This window comes from Phragmites australis, chromosome 24 (assembly GCF_958298935.1).
Source record: "Phragmites australis chromosome 24, lpPhrAust1.1, whole genome shotgun sequence".
In the NCBI taxonomy this organism is placed as follows: Eukaryota; Viridiplantae; Streptophyta; class Magnoliopsida; order Poales; family Poaceae; genus Phragmites; species Phragmites australis.
The window spans coordinates 9,863,506-9,889,493 of NC_084944.1; the positions used below are offsets into that span (position 1 = coordinate 9,863,506).

Genomic DNA, 25,988 nt, shown 5'->3' on the forward strand with positions numbered 1-25,988 from the left:
AAACTAATAGTTTGGATGGACTGGAGTAACAAGAAAGAAAAATATTTAGGACTATTGTGAGAGATTTTGGAGCGAAGCTTCAGAAACGAGCAAAGGGGATTAGGGGAAGGAGATGGAGACGGTGAAGTGGATGGCCGCAAGTCCCCACGCCCGCTCAGATTGGACGGTCACCAAGCGTGCGGGCAGGAGAGCAAACACCGCACGCTCGAAATATAGACTTTCCCCAATTTATTTATTTGAACAAGAAGATCCCAAGCAATGTAGCTTGTTATACAGAACGTGCTAAGTCATTTCGGGCCAAGAAGATTGTACAGCAGAAAACCGCTCAAACCATTTCCGACAGGATATGCCGGTATCTGCCGAAGTCCGGCGTGGTCTTGAAGCTCGGCGTGAACTCGCTGAAGAAACTCAGCACAGCGGCCAGGTTCCGGGCGCTGTTCCTCGCCACGGCTTTCTCCAGGAACAGCGCAGGCTGCACGGTAATAACCTGGGCCAGTACCTCATGTCAGTAAGATTGTAAGAATCGAATGCATCAAAACATTGCCGAAAACAAATGAAAGGTGAATTTCTGGCAAGGAGCAAGAGGAAAAGAACAGATGAAAGCATAGGCACGTGTGTACCTTGTATTTTCTGGCGTAGCGTAGAGACTCCAGGTAGTACCCGTCTTGCAGTAATGCGGTCACGTAGTCATGGTGCAGGCCCCGCTCCCTCAGCATGTCCATGCCCAGCTTCCTTGTTGGCGAGTGCTGCTTACCCAGTTCCATGAGTTGCATCGCTAGTTCCTTGGAGGGCTCTAGGATCTGCAGGAATTGGTCAATCACCAACATAAACCCAGCACATTTTGGAGTTTCTTTATGATAAACAATATCAGCAACACTTGTAAAACTGCAATGTGAAATGACATTTGCCTGTATCATATAATATGCTGTGACTATGAGCCACTAATTTTTACGGATTACTAAAGGTAGAATAAGTATGGTGGGAGAGCTTTACGAAGTTATCCCAGGATCTTACATGCTACCTATGTTGCACGGTACGGGGATACGACATTTTCAAAAAACAGCAATACGGGGATATGGTAAACCCCAAATCCAATACTATAACCATAGCCGAATTGTGCATTACATAACAATATAACATAATAATATCATAGAAATATAGGATAAAGAAACATGCTAAGCTCATCAAGAAGTGACAAGAACTCAATTTTCCCCTCCTAATATCTCCTCCTCAAATTCAGAAGATCGAGAAGGAGGAATGAAGGAGCAGCAGCTGCTCCTTTCTTCCCCATTCTTGCTGTCGGCCTGAGCACAGCTGCTCATGGTGGCTCTTCCTCCATCCACCACTATTGCCACGACCACCTCAAATCGGTTCCCTGGGATGTGCTGCATCTTCCCCGCCCCTCCTCTGACTGAGCTCCGCGGCCGCTCGTCGCCGGAGAGCACGAACAGGGCAGTGCCATTGCACAGCACGCCTAGAGCTCTTCTACACCCATCGCGGAGAGCTGCGCCATGATCTCTTGAAGCCGACGGAGTATCCCCGAAGTATCCATGGAGTATCCCCGAAGTATCCCATTTATTTTGTATTTATTTTAAATCAAAAATAAGGGATACACGGGGATACGCGTATCCCCGCGTATCCCCGCGTTCTGGACGGCGATACGGCACATCTGGGAAGTATCCGTGCAACATAGCATGCTACATCAATTGCCTAGTTAGCAAAACAAGATGGCCGCATTGAATCCCATCTGTCAAATGCATTCCAGGGCTCAACTAGACAGGCAGGCAAAGAGGCCTAATTATACAAAAATTCAGGCAAATGTGCTTGTTCAGACAAGTCAAACGCGACTCGGTTGAACAAAAGTAAATACCAGAGGGAACCATCAAGTGAAACATTCCTACTCATTATGAAGTGTTACTAAAAGGCTATATCTCTTGAATTCAGATATAAAATTTACTCCCTAAATGAAATTGCAAACCAACATTTCCATTTATATTCTCTTTTGACGTGCCTTTGCAAGTTTTCAATTTTGCAGGAATACTATTGACAGGGAAATTACCTCAATGGCATCATAAATATAAAATACTTGATAGATAACACCACAACCATCTTGTACTGCACTATAATATTCTGAAGATATGATACTTGATGACATTGCCGTCAACTTTTCCAACCAAAGTAATAACACATGGTAAACAGGCAGGCGAAATTTATGAAAAATGCCCAACTGCACTTCATTTGGACAGTCAAAATGGTATAGACGAAGACATGACACACCACTGCAAGTTCAGGACCTACACTAACACACAATCTAATTGGTATGACATCCTACATGCAACAGTTACTCTGAATAATTGTCAAAATCATTAGGCGAACTACAAGGCACAAGTTAAGTCTTACATTAGTAATTAAGAACCATTAGGCGAACCACAACGCACAAGCTAAGTGTCACATCAGTGCTTAATATACTTAATTATCCATACACCCAAGGCATACTAATGTACTTAATGGTGAACAACATAATGACGTTAACAACTGAGTCAGAACAACAAACTCACCTTATTTGATACAAACAATACTATTTCAGCATAACGGTTGCTACGAGCTAGTAGTGTTGCCATCATCACATAAAGGTTGGGAGGAGCCTTGAGCCCAGCCTTTGAGGCACTGCAAATAAGACAACACAGTACTTTTTGTTCTTATCTTGCTTTGCCATGAGGAAAGATACAGCACGTACCACACTAACCAAAAGCATACACCATAATAGATGAACTATATTCAAGAAAATAAAACAGGAAAATAGATGATGGCAATGATTGCTCCAAACGTGTCCATCATTATGGGGCCCTGATAAAATCGAGTGAGTGGTTATATGGTGATGTTATCATGTTGCATGGCAGCACCATGCCAATAGTGGAACAGTGATACGGTTCAGAATTTATTTTCTTTTACAAAAGGCACACACCAGCATGCTGTAAATGATGGCTTAAATTATTGCAACTGGAAATGTTATCTTGTCAACCAGTGATAAATCAAGAGAAAATACATCATGAACTAGAATATTGATAATCCTCACCAATTTGTGAACATTAAATCAACAAGCAAATACCTCCGTAAAAACTCCATGATGACAGCAATAAGATATGTAAGTTCACCCATCATTTCGTCTTCAACAAGCGCAAAGACAGACTGGAACATCTCAATTGGTGAAATTGCCACATTTGCAGCATGTGGTCCATGCTGCACCGATGTACCGGAAGACAATGGTCTGCTATCTTCGCCTACAACTTGCAGCCTTTTGTTGGCAGCATCAGATGTCTGGTAACCTGATGTTGCCTGACTTGTCGCTCCTGATATATTCATAATGTCATCAGAGTCAGCAGATGTATTCAATAATGTCCTGTCTATTCCATGCTCAACTACTGAATTTGACTGCACAGATCTATTCTCAATTCCGCTTGATTGGTCTGGGCTCACAACAGGACTAAATGTGGTTCCACGACTTGGTTCCTGAGAAACCACATGGGAGCCTCCAACAGGCTGACCACCTGACTGTTGATTTTGTTCGTGTGTTCTCCTAACCCCAGGAAAACCCCCTCCCATTTTCATTAAACGAGAGTATGAATCAAGAACAACATCCATCGCCTTAGCAACCATAGTTACCGGCCTCCTCTCCAGGATGATTGTTCGAACTATAGCAAAGCATAGCATCTTAACCTGCAACATAACAATTAACAGGAATTGGTAAGTTCTTGTCATACTTGGTAACAATTAAACCACCAGATATGCTTATCAACTTATCTGAGTCCTGAGAAGTATAGTAAAATAATATTACCGTACTCGGGTCAGACTTTCGTCTCTGAAGAAATTCCAAAATTGAGGGAGCATCAGAACTACTAGCAGCAATAGCCTGTAATTCAAGCTATCTATGTTAGGGCAAAAATAATTTACACTGAAAATGATCTAATCAAGAAATCTACCATTGGCAATTTCTTACCTCCAGGTCTAAATTGAGTTTCCATAAGAGCCCGTTCTCAGCATCACAGATGAGGTCAGGAACGAGAAAGTTCCAGCTTTCTCCATAGATCGTCCCACCATATGCACTACTAGATTGGCTATCTGAAGTCTGAGATGCTTGCCTATTATTGCTGGGCAGTCCTCTCACTAACAGTGGAAGTGGAGCAGAGACTGGTGCGTAAGAATCCAGGGACACATCATAAAGTATGACTACTTTTGCATCTATTTGATGGACCATAATTATGTTATCAACCGCACTAACTGCAATTCGGCTTGAATAAGTAGGCAGAGTACACTGAAATTACAAGTTATGAATTAGGGACAGACATTCCTTGAGAAAAGGAAGGAGAACTTGGCTTGTAATTCAAACCTGTTGCACAACAGCATCACGGTAGAAACGATATAAATTCAGTGACATGTTAACTCTGTCAAGCTGCAAGCAGTAAATCCTACCATAGCTGCCAATTTGGGAAAAGTTAGTGGACCTGTTTCTGCAGAGAGAGAGAGAGAGAGAGAGAGAGCATACACTGTAACAATATGAACATCATCAGCAGCTAGAACAGGCTTGTTGTTTGCTTCACTTTTAGACATCATCATCTCGAACTTCGGTAATTTGACTATCCCACCAGCAGAAAACTGACAGAAAAGCAAGTAAAATACTTAGCACACAACTAACAGAAATACGATGTTTTTCATTTGGGATGTTAAGTACTTAAATCAAGGCAAAATGTAACTAGAGTAATAATCTCACTCAAATTATGTATTCAGCTTGAATAAATATCAAATTTCTAAAAAAAGTGAGAAGAAGTCAAGGCAAATATCTGCAAAATCGATTGCTGCAAGAGAACTTTGACATGCTCAAAGGTCTTGCCTGCAGAAAAAAACTCAGCTCAAGATTGAAGTTAAGAAAACAGGGCCAATGGATAAATAACCTCATGAGTATATGGTGTCCCTCCTGAATTTTGGATGATATCCTAGAAATTTATTGGCATATGTACCTTAGCCTTCCTCCTATATTTTATCCAAAATATACACACCAAAGCAGCATAAAGGACCAATCACACGAAAAGAAAATTTCCTTGGAGGTATTATCTATAAGATATTCTATACTCTTAAATAATTAATGTAGAATTACTCCCACAAAAAAAGGCAAGCACAACAAATAAATCCAACCTTTCACAGAGAAGTTTAAAAGTTTTCAATTGGGAATTTGCTTTTAAAAGCAACCACACATCAGCCCAACATGATGGCTGTGGGCATGGTTCAGAACAGTGAAAAGGCAAAAGTAAATCCTAACCAAAGACTTCTCACAATAATCCTTTACTCAGAGTTTGGTGTAATGCTGTTTTGAATGGGTGCCGTTACCTGGTATCCAGTAAACAGTGTGCATTGCATTCCAGAAGCAAGAAGAATCATCCTACTTTCGTGTGTGTAAAGATACCAGCTCACATTGAACTTCTTAGACTCCACCAAGCGAAGAGCATTGGATTGAGGCTCATAGACAAGCAGATCTAGGCCGCTGCAATTGCATACATGAATTAAGAATATAGTTTTCTCCTTTTACATAGAACAAAAATATGAAAGAAATAGACTTTACTGCACAAAACTTAACAATAAAATAGAACACAAATAACAACAAGACTTATTGGTCTAACTAATAACCAGCTTAGTTTAAGTGCTCCTGCATGACAATGGGTTAAGTGGATGAACTATGCTGATCTTGAAGTAGTAAATGCGGCACGTTTCACATACCTTGTTTTAACAAATATGACATCACATGTGGGGCAATCTGACCAGAAAAAGCCAAGTATAGTTTCAGAATCCGCTCTGCACTTTTTGCTGCAGGTCTCCCCTGTTTCTCTATTTCTAAACTCAACCTCGTATCTGGATCGTTGAATCCCTATGGCTTTCTGATCCAAGGAATATCGAACTGACAGAACAGGTCCTTCATTAACTGGATCAGAGTTTGGAGGTCCAGATGGAGTGGATGGAGCTATTTTCCAGTACAATATCTGCAGTAATTGGACAGGTTAACTTTTGTAATGACCAGATTTCTTGCAATAAGGGAAAAGTCAGCTGATTGAATGTTCATATACCCGATCAGCTGTTGGAGCTATAAGGAACTTATTTGCGTCATCATAGAACAGTCCCCGGATGTCTGGTATATCACATCGCAGTGGAGGATGCTGTACATAAGCATGAGACAGCGCCCCAGGGTTGCTCAAACTCCCTTGCATCTGACTGCCCAGCATTGTTTGTTTCTTAAAGTGACTAAGCTAGACTGTTTGTTTAACCAAGCAAACGAGGTTCCACCTTTCAAGTCGACAGAAACTAGAAAGGGAGCTGCTGTTATTAAATATTAAATATTACAGGGTAACAAAGCACCACAATACTAAATATTTTCATTTTTTTAGAAGTAAAGACCCATATTCTCACCTGAAAGCCAAAATGATCACACCAAAAAATTTAATATCGAACTCCTTATAAATATGGAACCTCAAACCTTGTTCTTGACCTTTCAGAATATAAGAGAGAACATAGTTATGAAATTGACGAACTGAGTCAGGAAAATAACTCACGTTTCAGACATCAGAACATTGTACAGATTCCAAAAACTAACAAAAAAACATATTTTTCATCTCTGAATAAGGGCCGATCCAACCAATTGACCAAGACACTAACTAGCTGCAATAATCCTACAGGACCTAGAAAACAGGATATACAGTTTATATAGGCTAAAGGCCCTTTCCCCTTGGCATATAAATTGTTTGCTTAAGTATAAGCACTTAACATTATGACTTAATTGGACAAATTCCTAATGAAGCTATATCTCCTAGACAAGCGGCTTAGCCTAATAACAATTCCTACAAGTGAACCAAACCTCAACGGTTTGGTATTATTGAGTATATGCCTTCGTTTCTACAGGACCCAGACAACAGGGGATTAATGTTTTTAGGATAAAGATCCCTTGCAAATAAATTGGATGCTTAAGTATATGCACGTAACTTTATGATTCAATTGGACCATATATACTTCTTTAATGGCACAAAAAGTTACCACGGTCTGCATGCATGCTCTGAGTGCTAGAAACTCCTTAGAACACATATTATGTTCAATCTCAGGGACCTTTGCTGCTATGCATCTCCCATAATCTTTTGCCTGCATTACATCGCCAGAACAAGAACATGCATATCATAAATGAAACAAGACCAGACAAAGTTTGCACTATATTTTTCAAAACTAGGCATTCTTCATACAAGCATACAACAAAAGCATTTCCATGTCAAACAGTGCCGCAGATTGTGTATGATATCACTAGGAAGGGTACATGCAAAATGTTACAATACTTTAAAGTCTATAAATATATGCCATTTGTCTGGCAGGGGATGGTTTCACCGTTTCTTACTTAGTCACCATTTAGATTGAGCTGATTGATAGGTTACCATTGCACAAATCTCTACCTAACGAAAGCCATATTTCGTAGCTAAGACATTTGGCGATTGGTCACACTGGCAATAAACTCTTGCAGGTGAACTGCACCTTTTTGGCCACATACTCACACAACTTCCAGTGGCATGGAACTGGAATCACAAGGAAACTACAGTTCATTTGTATAACAACTAGCAAACGATCTGGAGTACATTAACAGCAAATCAGCTTCTACAATTCTGTTTGCAGTCAGGCCAAACAAACCAGACCCCAAACCACGCAACCCCACGAAATCTACCACCACCACTAGAAGCAGCAGCAGGCCAGATGAGCAGAGCAACGAACAGCCAACCACAACGGGCAATCAATCCCCCAACGTCTGCACCGGATGATCAGCAACCCATGAGCGGATTAGCGCTAACACTTGAGGCGACACTCGAGTCGCGCACCCAAGCAGATCGAATCATCAATCATCACTAGGGAAGCATACACAAAAGGGAAGGGTTTAGTGAGCGAGCGGCACCTGGGACGCGCAGGCGGCGAGGATCCGGGCCAGCGCGGAGGAGGACGCCGCCGGCTTCCGCTCCTTCATTCAAGCCCAGGCCGGGTCACGCCACCATACCCTACAAACACCTCACCGCGGGAGGCGCCCCCCCAAAAAAATACCAGCGAAATTCGAGGGAGCCTTCGCCGCCGGTGAGCTGGGGCTGGAGCGCCGAGGAACGCGGTCGACGAATGAGGGAAGGAAGGAAGTCGCGGGGGAGGGATTCGTCGGGGTCTCGCGGTTCCTCGACCCGAAGTCGCGGTGGCTCCGGGGCTCTCGAGTTGCGCTTGGTTGGTGGGGCGAGCTCGTGCCGGCGGTTGAGGTTTGGGTGCGTGCGGTGGAAACGGGCTTGGTTGAACCGACCTAGGTTGGAGGTTAGGGCCGACGGACGCGACCGCCCGGTCGGGCTCCTGCGTGTGCGTTCCTTTTTCTAGTGGGCGTCTGCGTGCCCCTGGAGGGTTTTTTTTTCAAGTTTGTCTTCAAATCGCGCAAGATTGCAGACGAGTTCAAATTCTACCGGTGAGGAGAGGTTAGGATTTGGAGCTTCTGCTAGTGAACCTTTTCGGCGAGAATTTATGTCCTAAGGCCTTAGAAGGAGGTTAATGGGGAGGTTAGCCGGCTATGTAGAGGAGGCGGGTGCCAAGGCGAAGCGACGAGGGCGCCATTGGCTGTGGGCCAAGCGATGAACAGCCAGTGGCCGGTGTTGGGGTGAGGGAGTTTTAAAACGTAGTGGTTAGCGCAACGAGGGGCGAGCGCAGATTCAATAGTGAGGATGCCATTGGAGACGAAGGCAGACTGACGATGCTAGGGAGTAAGCATCCTGAAGGTTGAAGAAAGGTTGGGAGCTATTGGATACACATCCAATGGCTTATAGTCATCATGTGAAAAACCATTCAAAATGTATTCGAATTAATCATTAAAAACATGTTTTTTAAGGTATTGCCTAGGTGTCCCCTAGTCGTTCGGGAGAGCTCAAGCTTTAGGCGTCACCGTCACCTTGCCATCAGTCCGTATGGTGTCCGCCTTGCGTGTTGTGGTTTCGCCTAGGCGCGATAAGGCGTTGGTTTTGTTGTAGTATGTGCGATAATATGAGCATATATATACATATCCCAGCATAGCAAAAACAGCAAGAACCATATAACAAAAACATGATCATAATTTAGAAGGCTGCAGAGAATAATTGCAGAAATTATGAAACAAGTAACTGAAACAGTACTGATCAGTTTGATATAGAGAAAATGGCTCTCAGATCATTTACAACAGTTGGCCCCAAATCTAAGAAGATTTGCCCCCAAACTGTTCAGTTATATATATCACTAATTGAATTAGAATATGAGATCACACCTAGAAAAGATCTTGATATACAATGCTCTAGAAGCTACAAATACCTGAACAGAGCTACCAATGATGGAATTCATACTGAAAATGAACTTAGGACAACTAGAGGTCTCTGCACAGAGGTCAGCATAACATCTGAACCTCAAGTAAGCCTGACAAATAAACAGACTAAGATATCTGAAAGTACTGAGATCAAATATCAAGCCGCATGTCCAGGTATTGCTAGCTATTGGCAGTGACTGCAAAGAAGGATTCAGCCTCAGCAAAAGCTCACTGAAATCAACTCAACAGAGACCAAATCAGAGCACTGTCTATACAAATACTCAGAGCACCAAGATCAATTCTATTGTATTCATTATTCTAACTCAATTTCAACACAATAGATCATCACAGAGCATGTATATATCAGGGATCCATACAGTCAGAACAGAAAGAGAAATGTCGGCTCACAGTGCAAGTCGATGAAGATGACTGAAGATCGAGCTAAGTCACGGCTCAAATGCCGCTGACATAGAAATCCAACAACCTGCCTTTTCTGCCGGTGTGAGGGATGTCGGAGATACAAGACCTCAACCGCACGGCCACTGCAGTACGGGCGAGCCTCGACAATGCAGCTCCAGAGCGCCAACCAAATTTTCCTCAGGACTGAGCACCGGCCCACAAGCACAAGATGAACTCGAACTCAACCTCACCAATGCACCAGAGAGGAAATCACAGGGGAGACAAGTAAAAGGAGATCAAAACTCATCTAAAATTCATGTGAGAGAGAGGAGAAGATATATATATATGCGAGTTCGGCCCCATGGCAGGCACTCGGCCAAAGCCATACCTCCGAATCTCCCGCAGCCTCCTACCAACTGACGGCTTCCAGAACCGACAAACCCGGCAATAGCCACCAGAACCCAATCCGCCCACGAGGAGCGAAGGATTCAGCCTCCGCTGTTGAGCCGCCGCCAGTACCCAGGAGGAGAAGGAAAGACCCCGCACAGGAAGCTCCGCCCACAACCCTAGCAGCCGGCTTATAAGCAGCCAAGTCACGGGCCTGGGCCGAAACCAAAGAAACAGCCCGGTCCAGCAGCTCCACGTCGGCCCACACATTGAAATTTCCAGAAAATACACAACAGGTTTGACGCCCAACGGCTTGAGGCAGACGTCATTCGACAAAGCAGCAAGCGGGAAAAATAGGTGCGTAGAGGAAAACACAGGCACATCGCGCATGCGGTGGGGGATATGGATTAAGGAGGAAAATAGAGGGAATGAGGGAAACAGAGAGATGGTGGCGGCGGCACTTGACTCCATTCTGCTCGACGGCGCCCGGTGGATCTGCTCCCTCCCTGCTCTACTCAGCGGTGCCTAGCGGATCCGCTCCCTCCTGCTCTACTTGGCGGTAGCCAACAGGTTCCCCTCCATCCCTGCTCTGCTCGGCGGTGCCCGACGGGATCCGCTCCCTCCCTACTTTGCTTGGTTGCACCTGGCAGGATCCCCTCCCTCGTTGCTCTACTCTGCGACGCTCGGCGGGTTGCCCTCCCTCCTTGGCCCTTACTCTGCTCGGCAGTCCCCTCCCTTCCTGCTCTGCTTGGCAACAGGATCTCCTGTCTCCTCCTATTCCGCTCTTCTCGCCCGTAGTCGAACAAGAGAGGAGGTAAGTAGTAGTGTATATATTAGCCCTTCTACTCGCTTGTTGTTTACATATGGATGAGCATAACATTGCACAATTGCACTACGAAGAAGTACTACTATAATAGGATATTAACTTTTCTGCTCTCCTGAATCACATATGATCGAGCATAGAACAACATATTTAAAATATATAACTATAAGCAAGTATCGGACTAGAGAGGAGAGGTCAAATCATTAGCAGCAACAAGGTAAGTACATGTGCTACACTGCTACTAAAATCTAGAGCCAATGCAGGTTAGGATTTGTGTATGGTGTCACCTCGTCGTGCGCCTTAAGCTCATAGGCGGTTGTAAGGGGTGGGTCACCACGCCTTGCCTTACCGACTTAAAAACCATGATTAGGATGATCATTTGAAAAGATGAGAGGTAGCACACACTCGTCTTTTGACATACCACGTGCTAACTCACATCTCATCACAACGATTGCGACCAACAATGATTAACCAGAATCCAATTCCAATAATCTCGGTATGTGTTTTATGTCTAAGATCGGAACACACGCCTTTACAATAAATTTTATCACATCAAGGCATAATAAAGAGAGTAATGTAAATATATTCAAGTTTTTAAGTTAATACAAGTTCAACAATTTGCATAACGACGAACGCTAGGAGAGACAAAATACAAAAATTTCATCTCCTAGCGGTTAGAGTTACTATGTAGCGAAAATAAAGTTTATAAATAGTAAAAGAGAGGTGGCGCCATTTTCCCTGAGACATCACCAAAACACCATGAGTAACCCATACTACTCTTGCCTATCACCGATGTCAGTGGGTATGAAATAACCATACACTCACTACTAAAAAATGATTTAGTGAGACACCCATGTACAAACGGTTACTATAGAGCCGTTTGTGCAAAGATTATCATATATGGCTCTAAACAAGAACCATTTATGATAATAACGAGACACATACAGAAGTGGTGGGAATTGTCTGTAATGTTAATACAAACGGCTCATACTTGGAGCCATTTGTGATAAAATAAATATCACATATGGTTCTCAATAGGAACCGTTCGTAACATTATACTGACGGCTAGAATTTGGAGCTGTCTGTAATAAAACAAATTTCACATACGGTGCTAAACAAGACCTGTCTATAAAATTAGTACAAACGGCTCTAAAGTACAAGCCATCTGAGAAAATGGCCAGGTGAAGGTGGGACACTTTATTACAGACGGCTCCAAACATGAAGTTATCTGTAATATTAGAACAGTACATCATCACATATCTCCAGATCGAAACAAAACAGTGTCGAACAGTGAAGAACAGTGTGCATCTTTTGGAGGGAGAGGCCGGCGATTTTGACAAAGAATTTATTAGATTTCGGTGAAAACTTGAAGATTCATTGGCATTTGTTACTCTAAAGTAAGCATTATGTCCTAATTTGGTTTAGATGGTCCAGATTTGGCTTGGAGAGATAGCTAGATCTAATTTTTTTTCATGATGACATAATTTTGTTCTATTCATTGGATAATGTAGATGATGTAGATTTGTGTTCTAATTTAGTATTGAGAGATCAACTATATCTACATCAAGACTTGGATTTTTTTAAAGATGATCTAGAATATTTTAGTTGTTCTAGGTATATATGAAGCTCAAAGTATAGATCAAGGTTTAATTATGTGTTACTATAAATGGCTAGCTTTAATCTAGTGTTCTAGATAAATTTTGGATTTTTGGTATACAAACATAAAATTATCATTAACTATATAATACTTAGCGATAAGTTTTGAATTATTGTTTGCCCTTATTTATAAGTATTCATGTATATAATATAATAGTAATCGTTAATTGTTTTTGGATTAATTAGCATTTGTATGGTTCATTCATGCATGCATGTATGGTAGCTTCATTTTTTGACAAAAAGCTTAGTTGTTCTCTTTTATTAGGTTGATTTTATATTAATTTACTTTGTATATTATAGATGGATCATAGCTGGATGTATGGTTCTCGTATGAACCAAGGGTACATTGATGGTGTGACGCTTCTCTAGCAGCTGCCGAGGATGATAGTTTAGAGAAGGGTATTGAATTTATCTATTATCCTTGTTATGATTGTAGAAACGAAATATCCTTTCTTAGATAGAACGTAGCTCTACATATCCAAGTGCACTTGATTATTAAGGGCTTTAAACTAGACTACACGTATTGGACCAAATATAGTGAAGAGCAAAATGTGTTACACGAAGATGTTGGTATCATCGAAGAACCTGAAGTCGACATAAGAAAAGAAGATGACGAGGAATTTGGTGCAGATGAGGATGATTGTGGTGATGCAGACGATGATGATAGGTTAGATCAGATGCTGTGCGATGCAGATGTGAACTTGAGTACTTAGAGAGACTTTAACAAATTCATGTGCTTGATTGAGGACTCATAGAAACCGTTATTCCCTGGATGCAAACTGGAATACACAAAATTTTCATTCATGCTTGAACTGCTTAAATTGAAAGCAAACGATGGTTGATCGGACAAGAGTTTCACGACGCTATTAGAACTATTATCGAGCATGCTTCCAAATGAAAATGAGCTGCCCAAAAGCACATACGAAGCAAAGCAGGTTCTTTATCCATTAGGGATGGATATAGAAAGGATACATATATGTCCGGACGACTGTATCTTGTACCATAAAGATCTATCAGATTTGCATTCATATCCAGTGTACAAATCATCTCGATACAAGCGTAAGAGTCAACCGGATAATGGCGAGGTGAAGAAAGGAATTCATGCTAAGGTGGTGTGGTATCTGCATATAATTTCGCGTCTTAAGTGTTTGTTTGCGAATAAAAAAGAGCCAAATTATTGTGTTGACACTCGGAGGGCTGCAAGCAAGATGGAAAGCTAAGACAACCCGCCGATTCTCCCTAGTAGACAAACATTGACACGATCTTCGATGACTTTGGTGCAGAACCGAGCAATATAAGGTTTGCTTTGAGCACAGACGGGATGAATCCTTTTAGGAATATAAGCCGCAGGCACAACACTTGGCTAGTTGTTCTCGGTATTTATAACCTACCTCCTTGGTTATGTATGAAGAAAAAGTACTTGATGTCGCTGCTTATCCAAGGCCCGAAACAACCTGGAAACGACATTGATGTATACCTAAGACCATTGGTGAAAGATTTAAAAATATTATGGAACGAAGAGGCACAAGTATGGGATGTGTACAAAAGAGATAATTTCACACTATGCGCCTTGTTGTTCTGCATGATCAATATTTATCTACACTACGTAACCTTTTGGGCTAGAGTAAATAAGTAGACACAGTGTGCCCTCATTACTTAGATGGTACCACGAGTATGTCGTTGCCCCACTCGTGTAAAACGGTGTTCATACGCCACCATAGGTTCCTTAACAGGTATCACCTGTACCGCAATATGAAGAAACAATTCAACGAAACGAGGGAGAGAGATTTATGTCCAAGGCACTATAGTAGTCAAGAGGTGTACAATATGGTTAAAGATCTCGATGTTGTGTTTGGAAAGGGGAGTAAAAAATTTAAGGATACCGGTGGCATGTGGAAGAAGATATCGATATTGTGGGAGCTACTGTATTGAAGAAACTTGAAGTTCGCCACTGCATCGACGTCATGCATGTAGAGAAGAACGTGTGCACTGATTTGTCTTTTACTTAATATTCCAGGCAAGACGAAGGACGGCCTCAACACAAGGCTTGACTTGGTTGATATGAAGATCAGGCCCGAGTTGGCACCTGAGCCCTCCGAAAAAGATAGAACAAGGCTTCCTCTTGCATGCTATAATCTAAAAAAGGCCAAGAGAACCGAATTGTGATGGTGCTTGCATGGTATGAAAGTTCCTTCCGATTACGTCGCCAACATCTTGAAACTTGTTTCGATGCAATATTTGAAATTAGTTGGCATGAAGTCCCATGATTATCAAGTGTTGATGGCACAGATGCTTCATGTTGCAATCCAAAATATACAACCGACATATCTCTGAGACACAATCACCAAACTGTGTTACTTCTTCAACACAATTTCTTAGAAGGTCATCGATCTCAAAGTACTTGATGTTTTACATGCCAATATGGTGAAGACACTATGTCATCTTGAGATGTACTTTCCTCCATCGTTTTTCAATATCATGGTGCATGTCATCGTTCACCTCATGATAGAGATAAAGATATGCGGCCCAGTATTCCTACATCAGATGTACCAATTTGAGAGGTACATGGGAATTCTCAATAAGTATGTACGAAATCAATCTTGTCTGAAGGGCAGTATCATCCAAGATTACACAACTGAAGAGGTAATCGAATTCTGCATTGATTACATGGAGCAGCTCAAACCAATTAGTGTGCCATGTCTCGCCATGAGGGGAGACTGGATGGGAAGGAGACCATAGGTAGGAAATTAATCATTACTGACCTTGCCATGTTATCTAAAGCTCATTTCACGGTCTTGCAACACATGACTGAAGTATCCCCGCATATCGACATGCATAAGGACATGCTACACAGAGATAATCTAGTTCGTACGGAGACTTGGATCACAAAATAGCACAACCACAGCTTCAACAATTGGTTGGCAGCGTGATTCAATAATAATAGTTCAACAGAGGACAATATTGGCTGGTTGCAAGATGGTCAAGTCACACAGTCATGATATTTAAAGGTACGATATAAATAGGTACACCTTTTATACCAGAGCACGGTATAGAACAACGGTGTGCGTATAGATGCCTTCCAGGACAAACGTGGGGTCTGTGCATACTATGGGTACAAATAGGAGATTTGGGAACTCGACTATGTACGTTTCAAGATCCCCCTCTTTCAGTGCTATTGGGTCGCACTCTCAAGTGTTAAGGTAGACAAGTACAGAATAACTATTGTCGATCTCGAATGTGCCGTATGCAAAGACGAACCATTTATACTCGCTAAGCAAGTTACCCAGGTCTTTTATGTGCAAGACTCATCAAATTCAAAGTTTCACGTAGTCCTTCAGGGAAAAAGAAGAATTGTCAAAGTTGAGAATATTGTGGATGAAAAAGAGTACAATCAATTTGATGAGTACCTTTTTGGAGATGGCATCACCCTTAACGAAGAATAATTTCTGACCGAGGCCACTTGCTATCTGCGCGTTGATCATCAAGAAGAGCTGATTGTTAAAGATGTATGATGTTACTCAATTGTTACGTACATATATATTGCAATGTAATATGTGAAAATGAATTAGTTATGAATTTACTTAAAAATTTCATCTCATTAATTTGGAGTGTGTATGAATTAGTTTTGAATTTTGCTAGTTTTAGGTCAATTTAATATTTAGGTTTAATGTTCAAGTTTAAATTTTTTGTTATAGTAACATGTATTATACCTACACCATGTGATATACAGATTTAATCATAAATTCACATACAAATTTCTTCTCATTTGGAGTTTGTATGGATTATTTATGAATTTTGCAAGTTTTAATGATTTATCTGGAAAATCAATAGTACAGATAGTTCTTTACTAAAAGGCTGCTTGTACTATTTTGTAGATATGACTTTACTGAAAAGCCATCTCTACTAATGTGGTTATAACCGTCTGTACTAATGTGGTTATAAATATCATTTCTCTCAACCCGCGCCGCACCAAGTTCTTTCCTAAAACCCCTAGCAACCTCGTCTCCCTGACGACCCCTGCGACCTAAATCCTAGCCACCGCCGATGACCTCTCCAATGACCGTGCTCCTCCCCGACGACTCCTCCACGACCAGCCCTCCTCCCCGGCGACCTCCCTCCCCGGCGGCTCCTTCATCCCAGGTGACCTCCCTGGCAGCCCTCCTCCCTCCCCAGCGGCTCCTTCATCCTAGGCAACCTCCCCCGGCCCTCCTCCCTCCCTGACGACCTCCCTCCCTAATAGCTCCTCCATCCTTGGCGACCTCCCTCTCCAGCGGCTCCTCCATCCTCAAGACTTCGTGCGGCTTCATTTGAGGTGGCATACATGCATAACAATCTTCCTTGAAGCAGGAATTGGAGCATTATTTTCTTAGGGATGACATGGGTCTCTAGATAAGACCAACTTAAATAACTACAAAACATATCTACCATAAACATGTCATGGCGTTGTTGTGGGTTCCCGCATTATAGCGTGATGGACATAAACTTCTATGCATTGTCAGGAGACTCTTTTTTTTTAATTTACTTTGTATGACCTTTGCACTTCTAAACGACTGAAGGATGCATTGGGCTGAATGCAATTGCTTAGACTACCCAATATGTTATATGGAGAGAGGTGGAGAAAAAAGCATGAACATGTGTAAATCTAGATTCAGTATTACACTGTTTCTTAGGATTATGTGTGGAAAGAACAACATCTTAAGAATAGATATAGTCTTGCAGATCTTCCAAATATGTGAACACCAATAAGCCTTTAAAGAATCATTTCCTATCTTGTTAACCAACATTAGGAAGCTGGTCATGATCCCCCTCATGTTCTATTATGTTACTAGCCTATGCCAAAGACTTAATTTCATTTGTTTTGTTTTCTAGAATAAATTCACTCTAGTTTTATAGTAGATGACAGAAATAATTTATGTTTGCTAAAAAATTGCATTATTTTACAAACATTGAAAATAAAACTGCATCAGTCTCTTTCATCTATTGTAGCAGTAACTTGGAATGAATTTTATCAATTTGCATTTCTAAAAGCATATATATATTCTTCTATACCAATGCTCTAGCGGTTGTCAATCTGAACCTTAGATTCCTATAAGCATGCATATTTTCTTCTCCCAAATCAGTAGTTTGAACTTACTTTCCTAAATAATATCAATGGTTTGTGGTAATGATCAATCTTAACTGACATGAAACAATGGCACAATATAACTAAAAAGATGGTAGCTTATCATTTCTAGCATATTTGTGTGTTATTGTTACATGATCAATATCTTCATCCAACTGACTTATTGCCGATCCAACATGCACTAACATATATTTTAAATCCAAATCCATAGTCTAAAATATTTTAGGTAGAACAGAAGCTAGTGCAAGAATGATGATGCGCAGGCACTAGGCAGTATGCATGACTGTGATTGCACTACCTAAAGTGACCAGCAACTAATCATTGTTGGATTTATCTTTTTTTCTCGAATACGCAGCAGAACTGCAATACTGCACATATTTTTTTATAGAAGGATTAAGAGTGTATATGCTAGTTACTGCTGGTACATTTGCATGGATGAACTTACCATTTACTCCTTATCTATGTCAACTTTGATAGTCGTCTTGGTTATAGAATCAAAATCAGAATGAAAAGGCAAGACCATGGATGAAACTGCATTCCACAGTTATGTATCCCCCATAAATGGCCTAAGTTCACAAACATAATGACAATGTTTTGCTGCTGTGATGTCAATTTATTTCAACCAAATGATTGTGCAACTTGCAAATTTTCATTTCAACCAAATGATGGCCCACAATTTTAAGATACATTAACACCATCCAATTAGAAACAAAGATACATTAGCGAGATATAATATCTATGTTTAGACAAGCTATGATAATATCTATAATTGATAAATATCTATCATTTTGAGGTTCTAAACATCTCAAAATGATAAATATGTTTTAGGCAGCCATCTGTAATATGCTTGTCATTGCTCATGAGAAGTGGCATCCACATCTTATTGAGTAGTGACCTCTTCTTGTTGAGGAGAAGAGGTACGAGCCAGTTCACGTTTATCTCCGAACGCCATCTTCAAAATAGGAAAAGTCATATGCTTATTAGAAAGGACTGCAGCACGACCTTCCAGTTGGGTAGGTTATCCTGACCCTTGTCCTTTCAAGTGAGGTGCATGCTCTACGGAATGCCGCATGAGCGACAAAAACTTCTTGTAGGAAACAATTAAAACCCAATTTAACTTCCTTGACGAATGCTCCTTGGAGATCATGGAAAGATAGGCAATAGCCAAGATGGATAAGGCGTGGAAGACATTCAAGAGCGAGTTGTATAATACATATGTAAAGTAGGATGTTGTCCCCAATAATATTGCTTATGGGTACTTAAAAAATCAATGGGCAGAGTTTGTGGTGAGGTGCCAGTCTGAGAAATTTTAGCAGCAGAGTCAGGCTAACAAAGTGCGTCAGTCACACAACACCCCCCCCCCCTCACAGGCTCGACATCGATGGGTATGCGCGCAAAGAGTTGGCCTGGAACAAGGAGGATGAGCAGGCAGCTCAGGAGAATCGCTCCACACTATTTTCATATATCCCAGAGAAGCGGACACGGAACTAGTTTCGAGGAAGGGCCGTAAGCTCGTCTGATGGTTTCGTCACCTTTAGGAAGCTAGAAACTGAGCAAGTGGCTCAAATGATCCTACAATTTTCAGAAGAATCCACTCAAGGATTATTCCAACCATCTTTAAAAAAAAGACATACTAACCTTGGCTCTAGGAAACAAAGAGCACTTGGGTCGCATATGTGGCACATGTATTTATATTCCATGAAAGTTAGGATTCCCTGACGACGTTGAGTCATATAGGAGCCGAAGGAGAGACAAAGCTGAGTGCAAAGCAACCGAGCGTGGATGGATGAGAATGGAGATAGTCGCCGAGGTCAAAGCAAGGATGAAAGAAAAGATGGATATGCTTAAAAAAATATGGAAGAAAGGATAGAACAACAGGTCGAGGAGCGAGTATGGGCTATGAGGCAGTAGGATGTAGCCATGACACTTGAATCTCCACCAGCTCGACACTGAAGTAGCTGCGCATCTGCACAACTTAGTGCTCCAGATAACATGTCCGATCAACATGGCTTCCCTGTCGGTGGATTTGAAGGTGACCTCCCCATCGACGACATTCCAAAAGAGATCCTTAGCGAGAGATACCCCGTCGACAGCATAGAGGCAACCACCAAATGCAAGCTCTTACTGTCCACCACAGTTGGCTCCAATAACATCATTGAGGTTGGCACGTACTTGGTGTTCCCATGTGGTGGAGAACAGATGATTCACGGAGTCCCGCTATAGCCTAGTTACGCTAGGGTGTCAGTGTACATGGTATATAAGAATTGCATTTCCCTCTTACTTCCTATTCCCCCAGAGGACGATGTCAGGACACTTAGGGAGGTCGTCCACTCCTTCATCTAGTGGCTGAAGAAGTTCATAACACCGGTTGTCCCTCCACCGCCTCCATAGTCTCTATCTCTGATACATGACGACAACGACTTCTGTTTTTGTCATGCTCTACCAAAGGTCAAATCTCCTTTTGCACCACATGAGCAACAACAATTGTCCAGTAAATCTGGCCAACAGTTCACCAAAATGACACCTCCAAAAAGCGTAGAGGTAGCAAAAAATTGGACAAGAGCAAGGAAGTAAAAGAAGAACCTCTGTCAAACAACTATGCGGTAGGCGACCATTATTGAGCAAGGAAGCGTTAGAGCAATTGGGTCGGGCAAGTATGATTCTGCATGATCTATACATGAAGAGGATCCATGAGGAGAAACATCTTTCTCCTTATGGTTTTAGCATCAAGTACCAGCGGCAACATTTTTTAAAACTAGTTGGAACCTTCCTCGTGACCTTCGAGGATTTATTCCTCCTCTACCATCGTGATATGCTAGAAATCGGTCTAATGAGATGTTAGACACTGTAAGTGTTATTAATCGCAGTCTATGCTTAATGAATCAACTAACTCATTGATACACTCATTCATCTACATTACTCTTATGTGTAGATATATGACTCAAGAAGCTAGGAGAGAGAATCTGAGAATTGATTCCTCGACCCACATGTCGTATGTGAGTCAACAATCGTTTGGTCTCTGGGGGAGGTCGAGATATATGTTGCAGAGGCCATGGCCGCTATCTGTGGATCGAATGACCTTATTCTTCTATAGTACAACTACAGAAACTATTGGATGCTAGTTTGTATCTATACACATAATCAACATTGCATATACCTTGACTCGATGTACTACAATCCAGAGAGGTATTCAAATCTGACAAACTTGCTGACAAGGGTGTTCGCGAAGTATGTTTCGATGGGCAGGTTTGTACGGAGAGATAAACCCTTGGCGAGCCACCAACATAAGTTTTTGGTAATAATTCCTCCATCACACACCAATTTATCGTTATAATATGCATTCCATTGAACTAAATTTACCGTGCACAAATTTCTACAGGTCATAAGCAGCCGCAAGACACCAATCTCTGTGGGTACTATGTTGCCCAGTATATGATGCAAATCGTTGGCTCTAGTCCACCAGTATATCTGTCGATTAGTGTAATTATATTATATTATATTAAAATATATTTTTCATCATTGTACCTAACTATTTTAATTTTCTTCTATAGACATATAAATTTCCTACAAATATTTTCGAGAAGGACAGTCTTATGTATATTAAAAAATGGCTAATCTATTTTATACATACGAAGATCATAAAGGAGAGCGGCGAATTTCATAATCCCGACAACTTTAGAAGCCAAGGTTTGTAATCTCAACATAAGCTGGTCAGTTCAATATATTGAAAATGTTTGCATCTTACAGTCTATTGATTTATTATACCTTTATGCCTAATGATATAAAAAATGAAGCAAATGAACTCATTACTTCCTTTTAATTCAGTATGCTAAAGCTAATTTGTTGGTTTATATATTGTCATGCACATGGTTAACTCAAGAATGAAGAATGAAAAATGCTTTGCAAATATTATGAGGCTTTGTAATATTAACATTTTACTTCTGTTTATGTGTATGACTTCGCATAACATGTGTGACTTTGTGACAATGAATGAAGAGGTTCGATCTACTATGTATATAAAGTTTGAATGCAAATTACAAATCTATTGTTGTTTAAATGCAAATGATATGCTGTATGTATGATATGTTGTTGATATGTCCGTTTACATTAAGTAATATATGAATTCAGTATTGTATATATGAATGTATAGACGGTTCTAGGCCTACAACTGTCTATACAAATGTACAACAGACGGCTCATATTCCTAGTTTACAGACGTCTTGAAACTAGAGCCGTCTGTATTGTACCATGTTCACAGACAGCTCGAAACTTTGAATCGTTTGTGATATTCTCATAGTACAGACGGTTCACTATTGGAGCCGAAATTTCCAGTCATCTGTGATATTCCACTATTATAGACGGCTCCAATAACGAGTCATCTATATAAATTTTTTGTACAGACGGTTTAAAACTTGTCTGTATAAATCTGATTTGTACAGACTCTTTTCCACATATGCTTCAAAAAAGTGTCATGTACAGGGTTTTCAAACCGTCTGTACAAACGTTTTCTCTAGTAGTGACTACTTCTTCCTCACCTGCAAAACTCAACAAAAACATGGTGAGTGAGAAGGAATTCGCAAGACTTAATACATATTAGATACATATAATAATCTAACTCGAAGGATTATACATTTGAGGATGCTTAGTAAGGAATCAACCTCAAAGTTAAATAAATTTACATGCAAAAGTATTTTATCGACTCAAGAGTGTGAGCATCTACAACTTAACAAATCTTACCCTCCTTCCATGATATCATAACAATAAACATATCCATCACCTAATCATACTCTTCTCAATATAACCAATATTAGCCACTTCCCAACATTCTATATAACCCGACATCGAAACTCTACAATTAATACAGATAGACATAAGCATGCTCATAACCGAGAGCGTGATAATTCGAATTGATCTTACATCCCACAGGAGTACATCTTTAACCACACGACTCAGGTCCATCCTCTTAGCCTCTCAAGACAACCTTTCTCATACTCGAAGCTATCCACTCGCACATGCCTCTATGACATCAGAGTCACCGCGAGCATATCCCATACACATCTGGCTCTCCGTCACCTTACTTTTCCTCATTTTTTTCTCTTACACATCATAGGGCCGCAAGTCAAATGTTAGCACGGCGTATGATAATCGGCTTATTCGTATATTTATTGAATATGTGAAAGTACAAAAAATACTTTAAGTTAATAGCATACAACGACTGGTGCTTAGTCGATACAAGTAGTCTATGGCATTCGGGTTCCTCTCCCGACCTACCCCTAGCAGCATCCATATCTCGTCTCATTCTCACAACTCATTTATCCCAATATCATTTCCATTATAAAATAATAATTAAGCCATATAGCTTGCAAACGATGATCAAACCAACACTCGACTTTTACTGATGATCTATGTATAAATATCTCAGATAATTTTAAGTTAGACATCAATATTATTATACCAAGATTATAATGATGAAAATCATCAATAATTCAAGGTACGATAAAACCTATGAACTAAACGTGAGGAATACTTCCTAACAGTATTGCAACCTGGATCAGAAACTAAGTTCGGTCAATGAAAAAAATAGTTGCACCTCTAAGAGAATTATTTAACTTTTAATTATGGCAGAATCTATCCAAGACCATGCATGCAAGTCAAAACTTCCTGTGTTGGAGGCATGGAGCTAATAAAAAAGGCATGTATGTGTGCAAGTTTGAAATTTGCACTGATGCATACATATACAGTAGTAACTCCTTCACCAGTAGCAAGTGGCATCACCATTTTCTGTACAGTTTACTTCAGGTAAATTACAATGCTTACTACCTGCTATAAATAATAATTTCTTCTCAATTCACACCATCCGCTCCCACATCCTTAGTGTCCGCGACTTCGTGTCTGCAACTGCACACGTGATCAAAAATTCAGAAATCGAACTCAACAAGTGTTCCAGTGGTATAATTTCTCATGACTTGCTATGACCAAAAGGAAAGCCATGGTCAAATAAAGTCCATGTCTGTAAGCATGGTGAGCATTTTCGCTTGCTATCATATTGAAAAAACTAAAAGAATTAGTTTTTCTATAATACTAGTACTAGATTGCACACTGAAATTTACGGGAGAAAAATCAAATCAGCATACCTGTTTAACTTCTCAGTTCTCACTTTAGATCTTCTCGGCTTGTGCTGCCAACATACTGCACACCCAAACACATGAAGCTTCCAAGGACTAGCGAGAGAGGAGGGGCGAGGCGGCGGCCACTTGCTCCTTCTCCTCACGGGTCGTCGCGCTTGATGTCGTAGGGGTACCACTGCGCGACCTGCTCCCCGACCAGCTTCTTCCGTAGCAGCTTCGTCGCCACGTGCTTCCCCGTCGGGTTCACCGCGCGGCCGAAGATGGCCGCCCGCGCCTCCGTCGCGCCCGCCGCCGCAGCCACCGTGGCGCTCATCTCTCTCTCGCGCGCTCACGGTGGGGTGCCCGTGCCATTTTCAAGATTCTAAAAACTTGCTTCTTCGATGTGGATGAATGCTCGATCCAATATCCCACCTGATCGAACGAATTGGTCACCGAAAAGAAAATAAAGAAAAGTAATTGAATAATACTACATGGCACGCATCAATGGGGGCTAAGAAGAAGCCGAACCCCGCGCAATGTGAATGGAGATTGATAAGCACTGAGCTCTCTCGAACAGGCCAATCTGTTGAATTGGCTAGCTGCAGAGAAATTGGGTGGGCTTTCAGGAGTACGAGGGCGAGGAGGATGGAGGCCGGGTGGTTGGGAGGGTAAGGAGGTCGAGCGGATGAGTCGGTCTGGTTTTTTTCCGTTTTTAGTTTTGCATGGGTTTTTGTCTGGTTTTTTCTGATATTTTATTAGATGGAGTAGAAAAACCAGAGGGGGGAGAGGGTGACAACTCGCTTTTATATAGTAAAGAAACTTTAGTATATTGTCCAAGACATACTATCAATACTAAGGCATAATAGAACATATTTTCTTCATAATATCTTCAAAGCAACTAAGCAAAAATGCTTCATGAATAACTAAATTAATTACGCAGCGAAGTCCAACTCCAACCCACAAAGTTCAATATAACTAACTCAAAAAAGCTAACCCTATATGTTCAGATAGAAACATCAAAATTTGCAAGCAGGTCACATGGCAAAATGCACGCATGGTTTAAGAAGACTAGTTAAATACATATGCATTGCAACAGGTCAAAAAGATTTCACGAGATAGTAATTAAAGCTAACATTAAGAACCATCATCCAGCACATCCATTATAAAGTAGAAGCTAACATCCAGCACAACCATTCTAAAGCAAAGACAAACACTCGAAGCTATGTGATCAGAATCAGGCTTCAGACAACAAACCTGGGCAGTACGGAAGCTCATCTCCATCTACATCAATCATATCTTTCCAGCTTGCACCTCACCTTGGCCGCCTACTCCACAGCTATAGCTTGCACCTCACAGACTTGACGGAAGTGGCAAATAAGAAACGAAAAACTCAACCGATGACAAATAAGGAAAACTTTTTTTTTTCTGTGGCAAGGAGGGAACAACCTTATTTTTTTATGGCAAATAAGGAATTCTCTCAAAACCATTCGACTGCAATTCGCAGATTCAAATGCCAAAAGTATGAACCTCCCCAAAATAGACCATGATAATTAATCAACCGATAAACAAATTATTCAAGCACATTCCGATAACTAAGCTGCACCACCTATGTAAGAAACTTAAATGTTCTACACCTTTGTTACTGCTCGATTCTTCCATCATTGTATAGCTCTCTAGATTATGTACTTCACTATATCAGGACAATGATAATGACAGAAAAAATATCTATGTGTTGTAAAATTAACCTGTTATGGAACACCTCATTGTTTGCATGTCACATCAGTTTATATAAAATGGAAAATGAAAATAGATTTAGCGATAGCAAGCGTAGTTTTCTTTAAAAAAAAAAACTGGGCCTTTTACAGTTATTTTATTCATGCGGTTTTTCCTGTCTCGCCATAATGGTGAGATGTCAACAAAGCATGTGGACATCTGATAGAGAAAATGTTATAAGATGCTAAGCCAAAACAAAGGAACCAGAATCATGTTGATTTCTAGAAATGAAAATCTGAAACAACAAAATGCTAAAAAAATAATCGAAACATACATATTGAAGGTTGTCTGAATGTCCACTTAGCTGGCATTTTTTTCATGCCCAACTTCTTATGACGAGCCATCCAAACT

At 41.0% G+C, this 25,988-nt stretch overlaps 1 protein-coding gene and 1 long non-coding RNA gene across 3 annotated transcripts; both read right to left on the minus strand.

The window, feature by feature from the left end:
- Positions 1-213: 213 nt before the first annotated feature.
- Positions 214-8,391, minus strand: LOC133907035 (uncharacterized). Of its 2 annotated transcripts, XM_062349019.1 has the most exons (14): positions 7,970-8,391; positions 7,075-7,176; positions 6,454-6,532; positions 6,114-6,348; positions 5,770-6,029; positions 5,383-5,536; positions 4,544-4,653; positions 4,388-4,475; positions 3,998-4,312; positions 3,836-3,910; positions 3,110-3,717; positions 2,559-2,667; positions 621-800; positions 214-487 (listed from the first exon to the last, which is right to left on the minus strand). In XM_062349019.1, exons 4-14 carry the CDS (start codon positions 6,267-6,269, stop codon positions 326-328), a joined length of 2,217 nt encoding a protein of 738 aa, XP_062205003.1. In that variant the 5' UTR covers positions 6,270-6,348; positions 6,454-6,532; positions 7,075-7,176; positions 7,970-8,391; the 3' UTR covers positions 214-325. The 2 variants fall into 2 exon arrangements, with proteins under 2 accessions (XP_062205003.1, XP_062205004.1); XM_062349020.1 differs by lacking the exon at positions 7,075-7,176.
- A 14,945-nt stretch (positions 8,392-23,336) lies between these two features.
- LOC133907832 (uncharacterized) lies at positions 23,337-24,532 on the minus strand. Its single transcript, XR_009908042.1, has 3 exons — positions 24,393-24,532; positions 23,892-24,296; positions 23,337-23,655 (listed from the first exon to the last, which is right to left on the minus strand). It is a non-coding gene; the product is annotated as an uncharacterized LOC133907832 (long non-coding RNA).
- Positions 24,533-25,988: the final 1,456 nt, after the last annotated feature.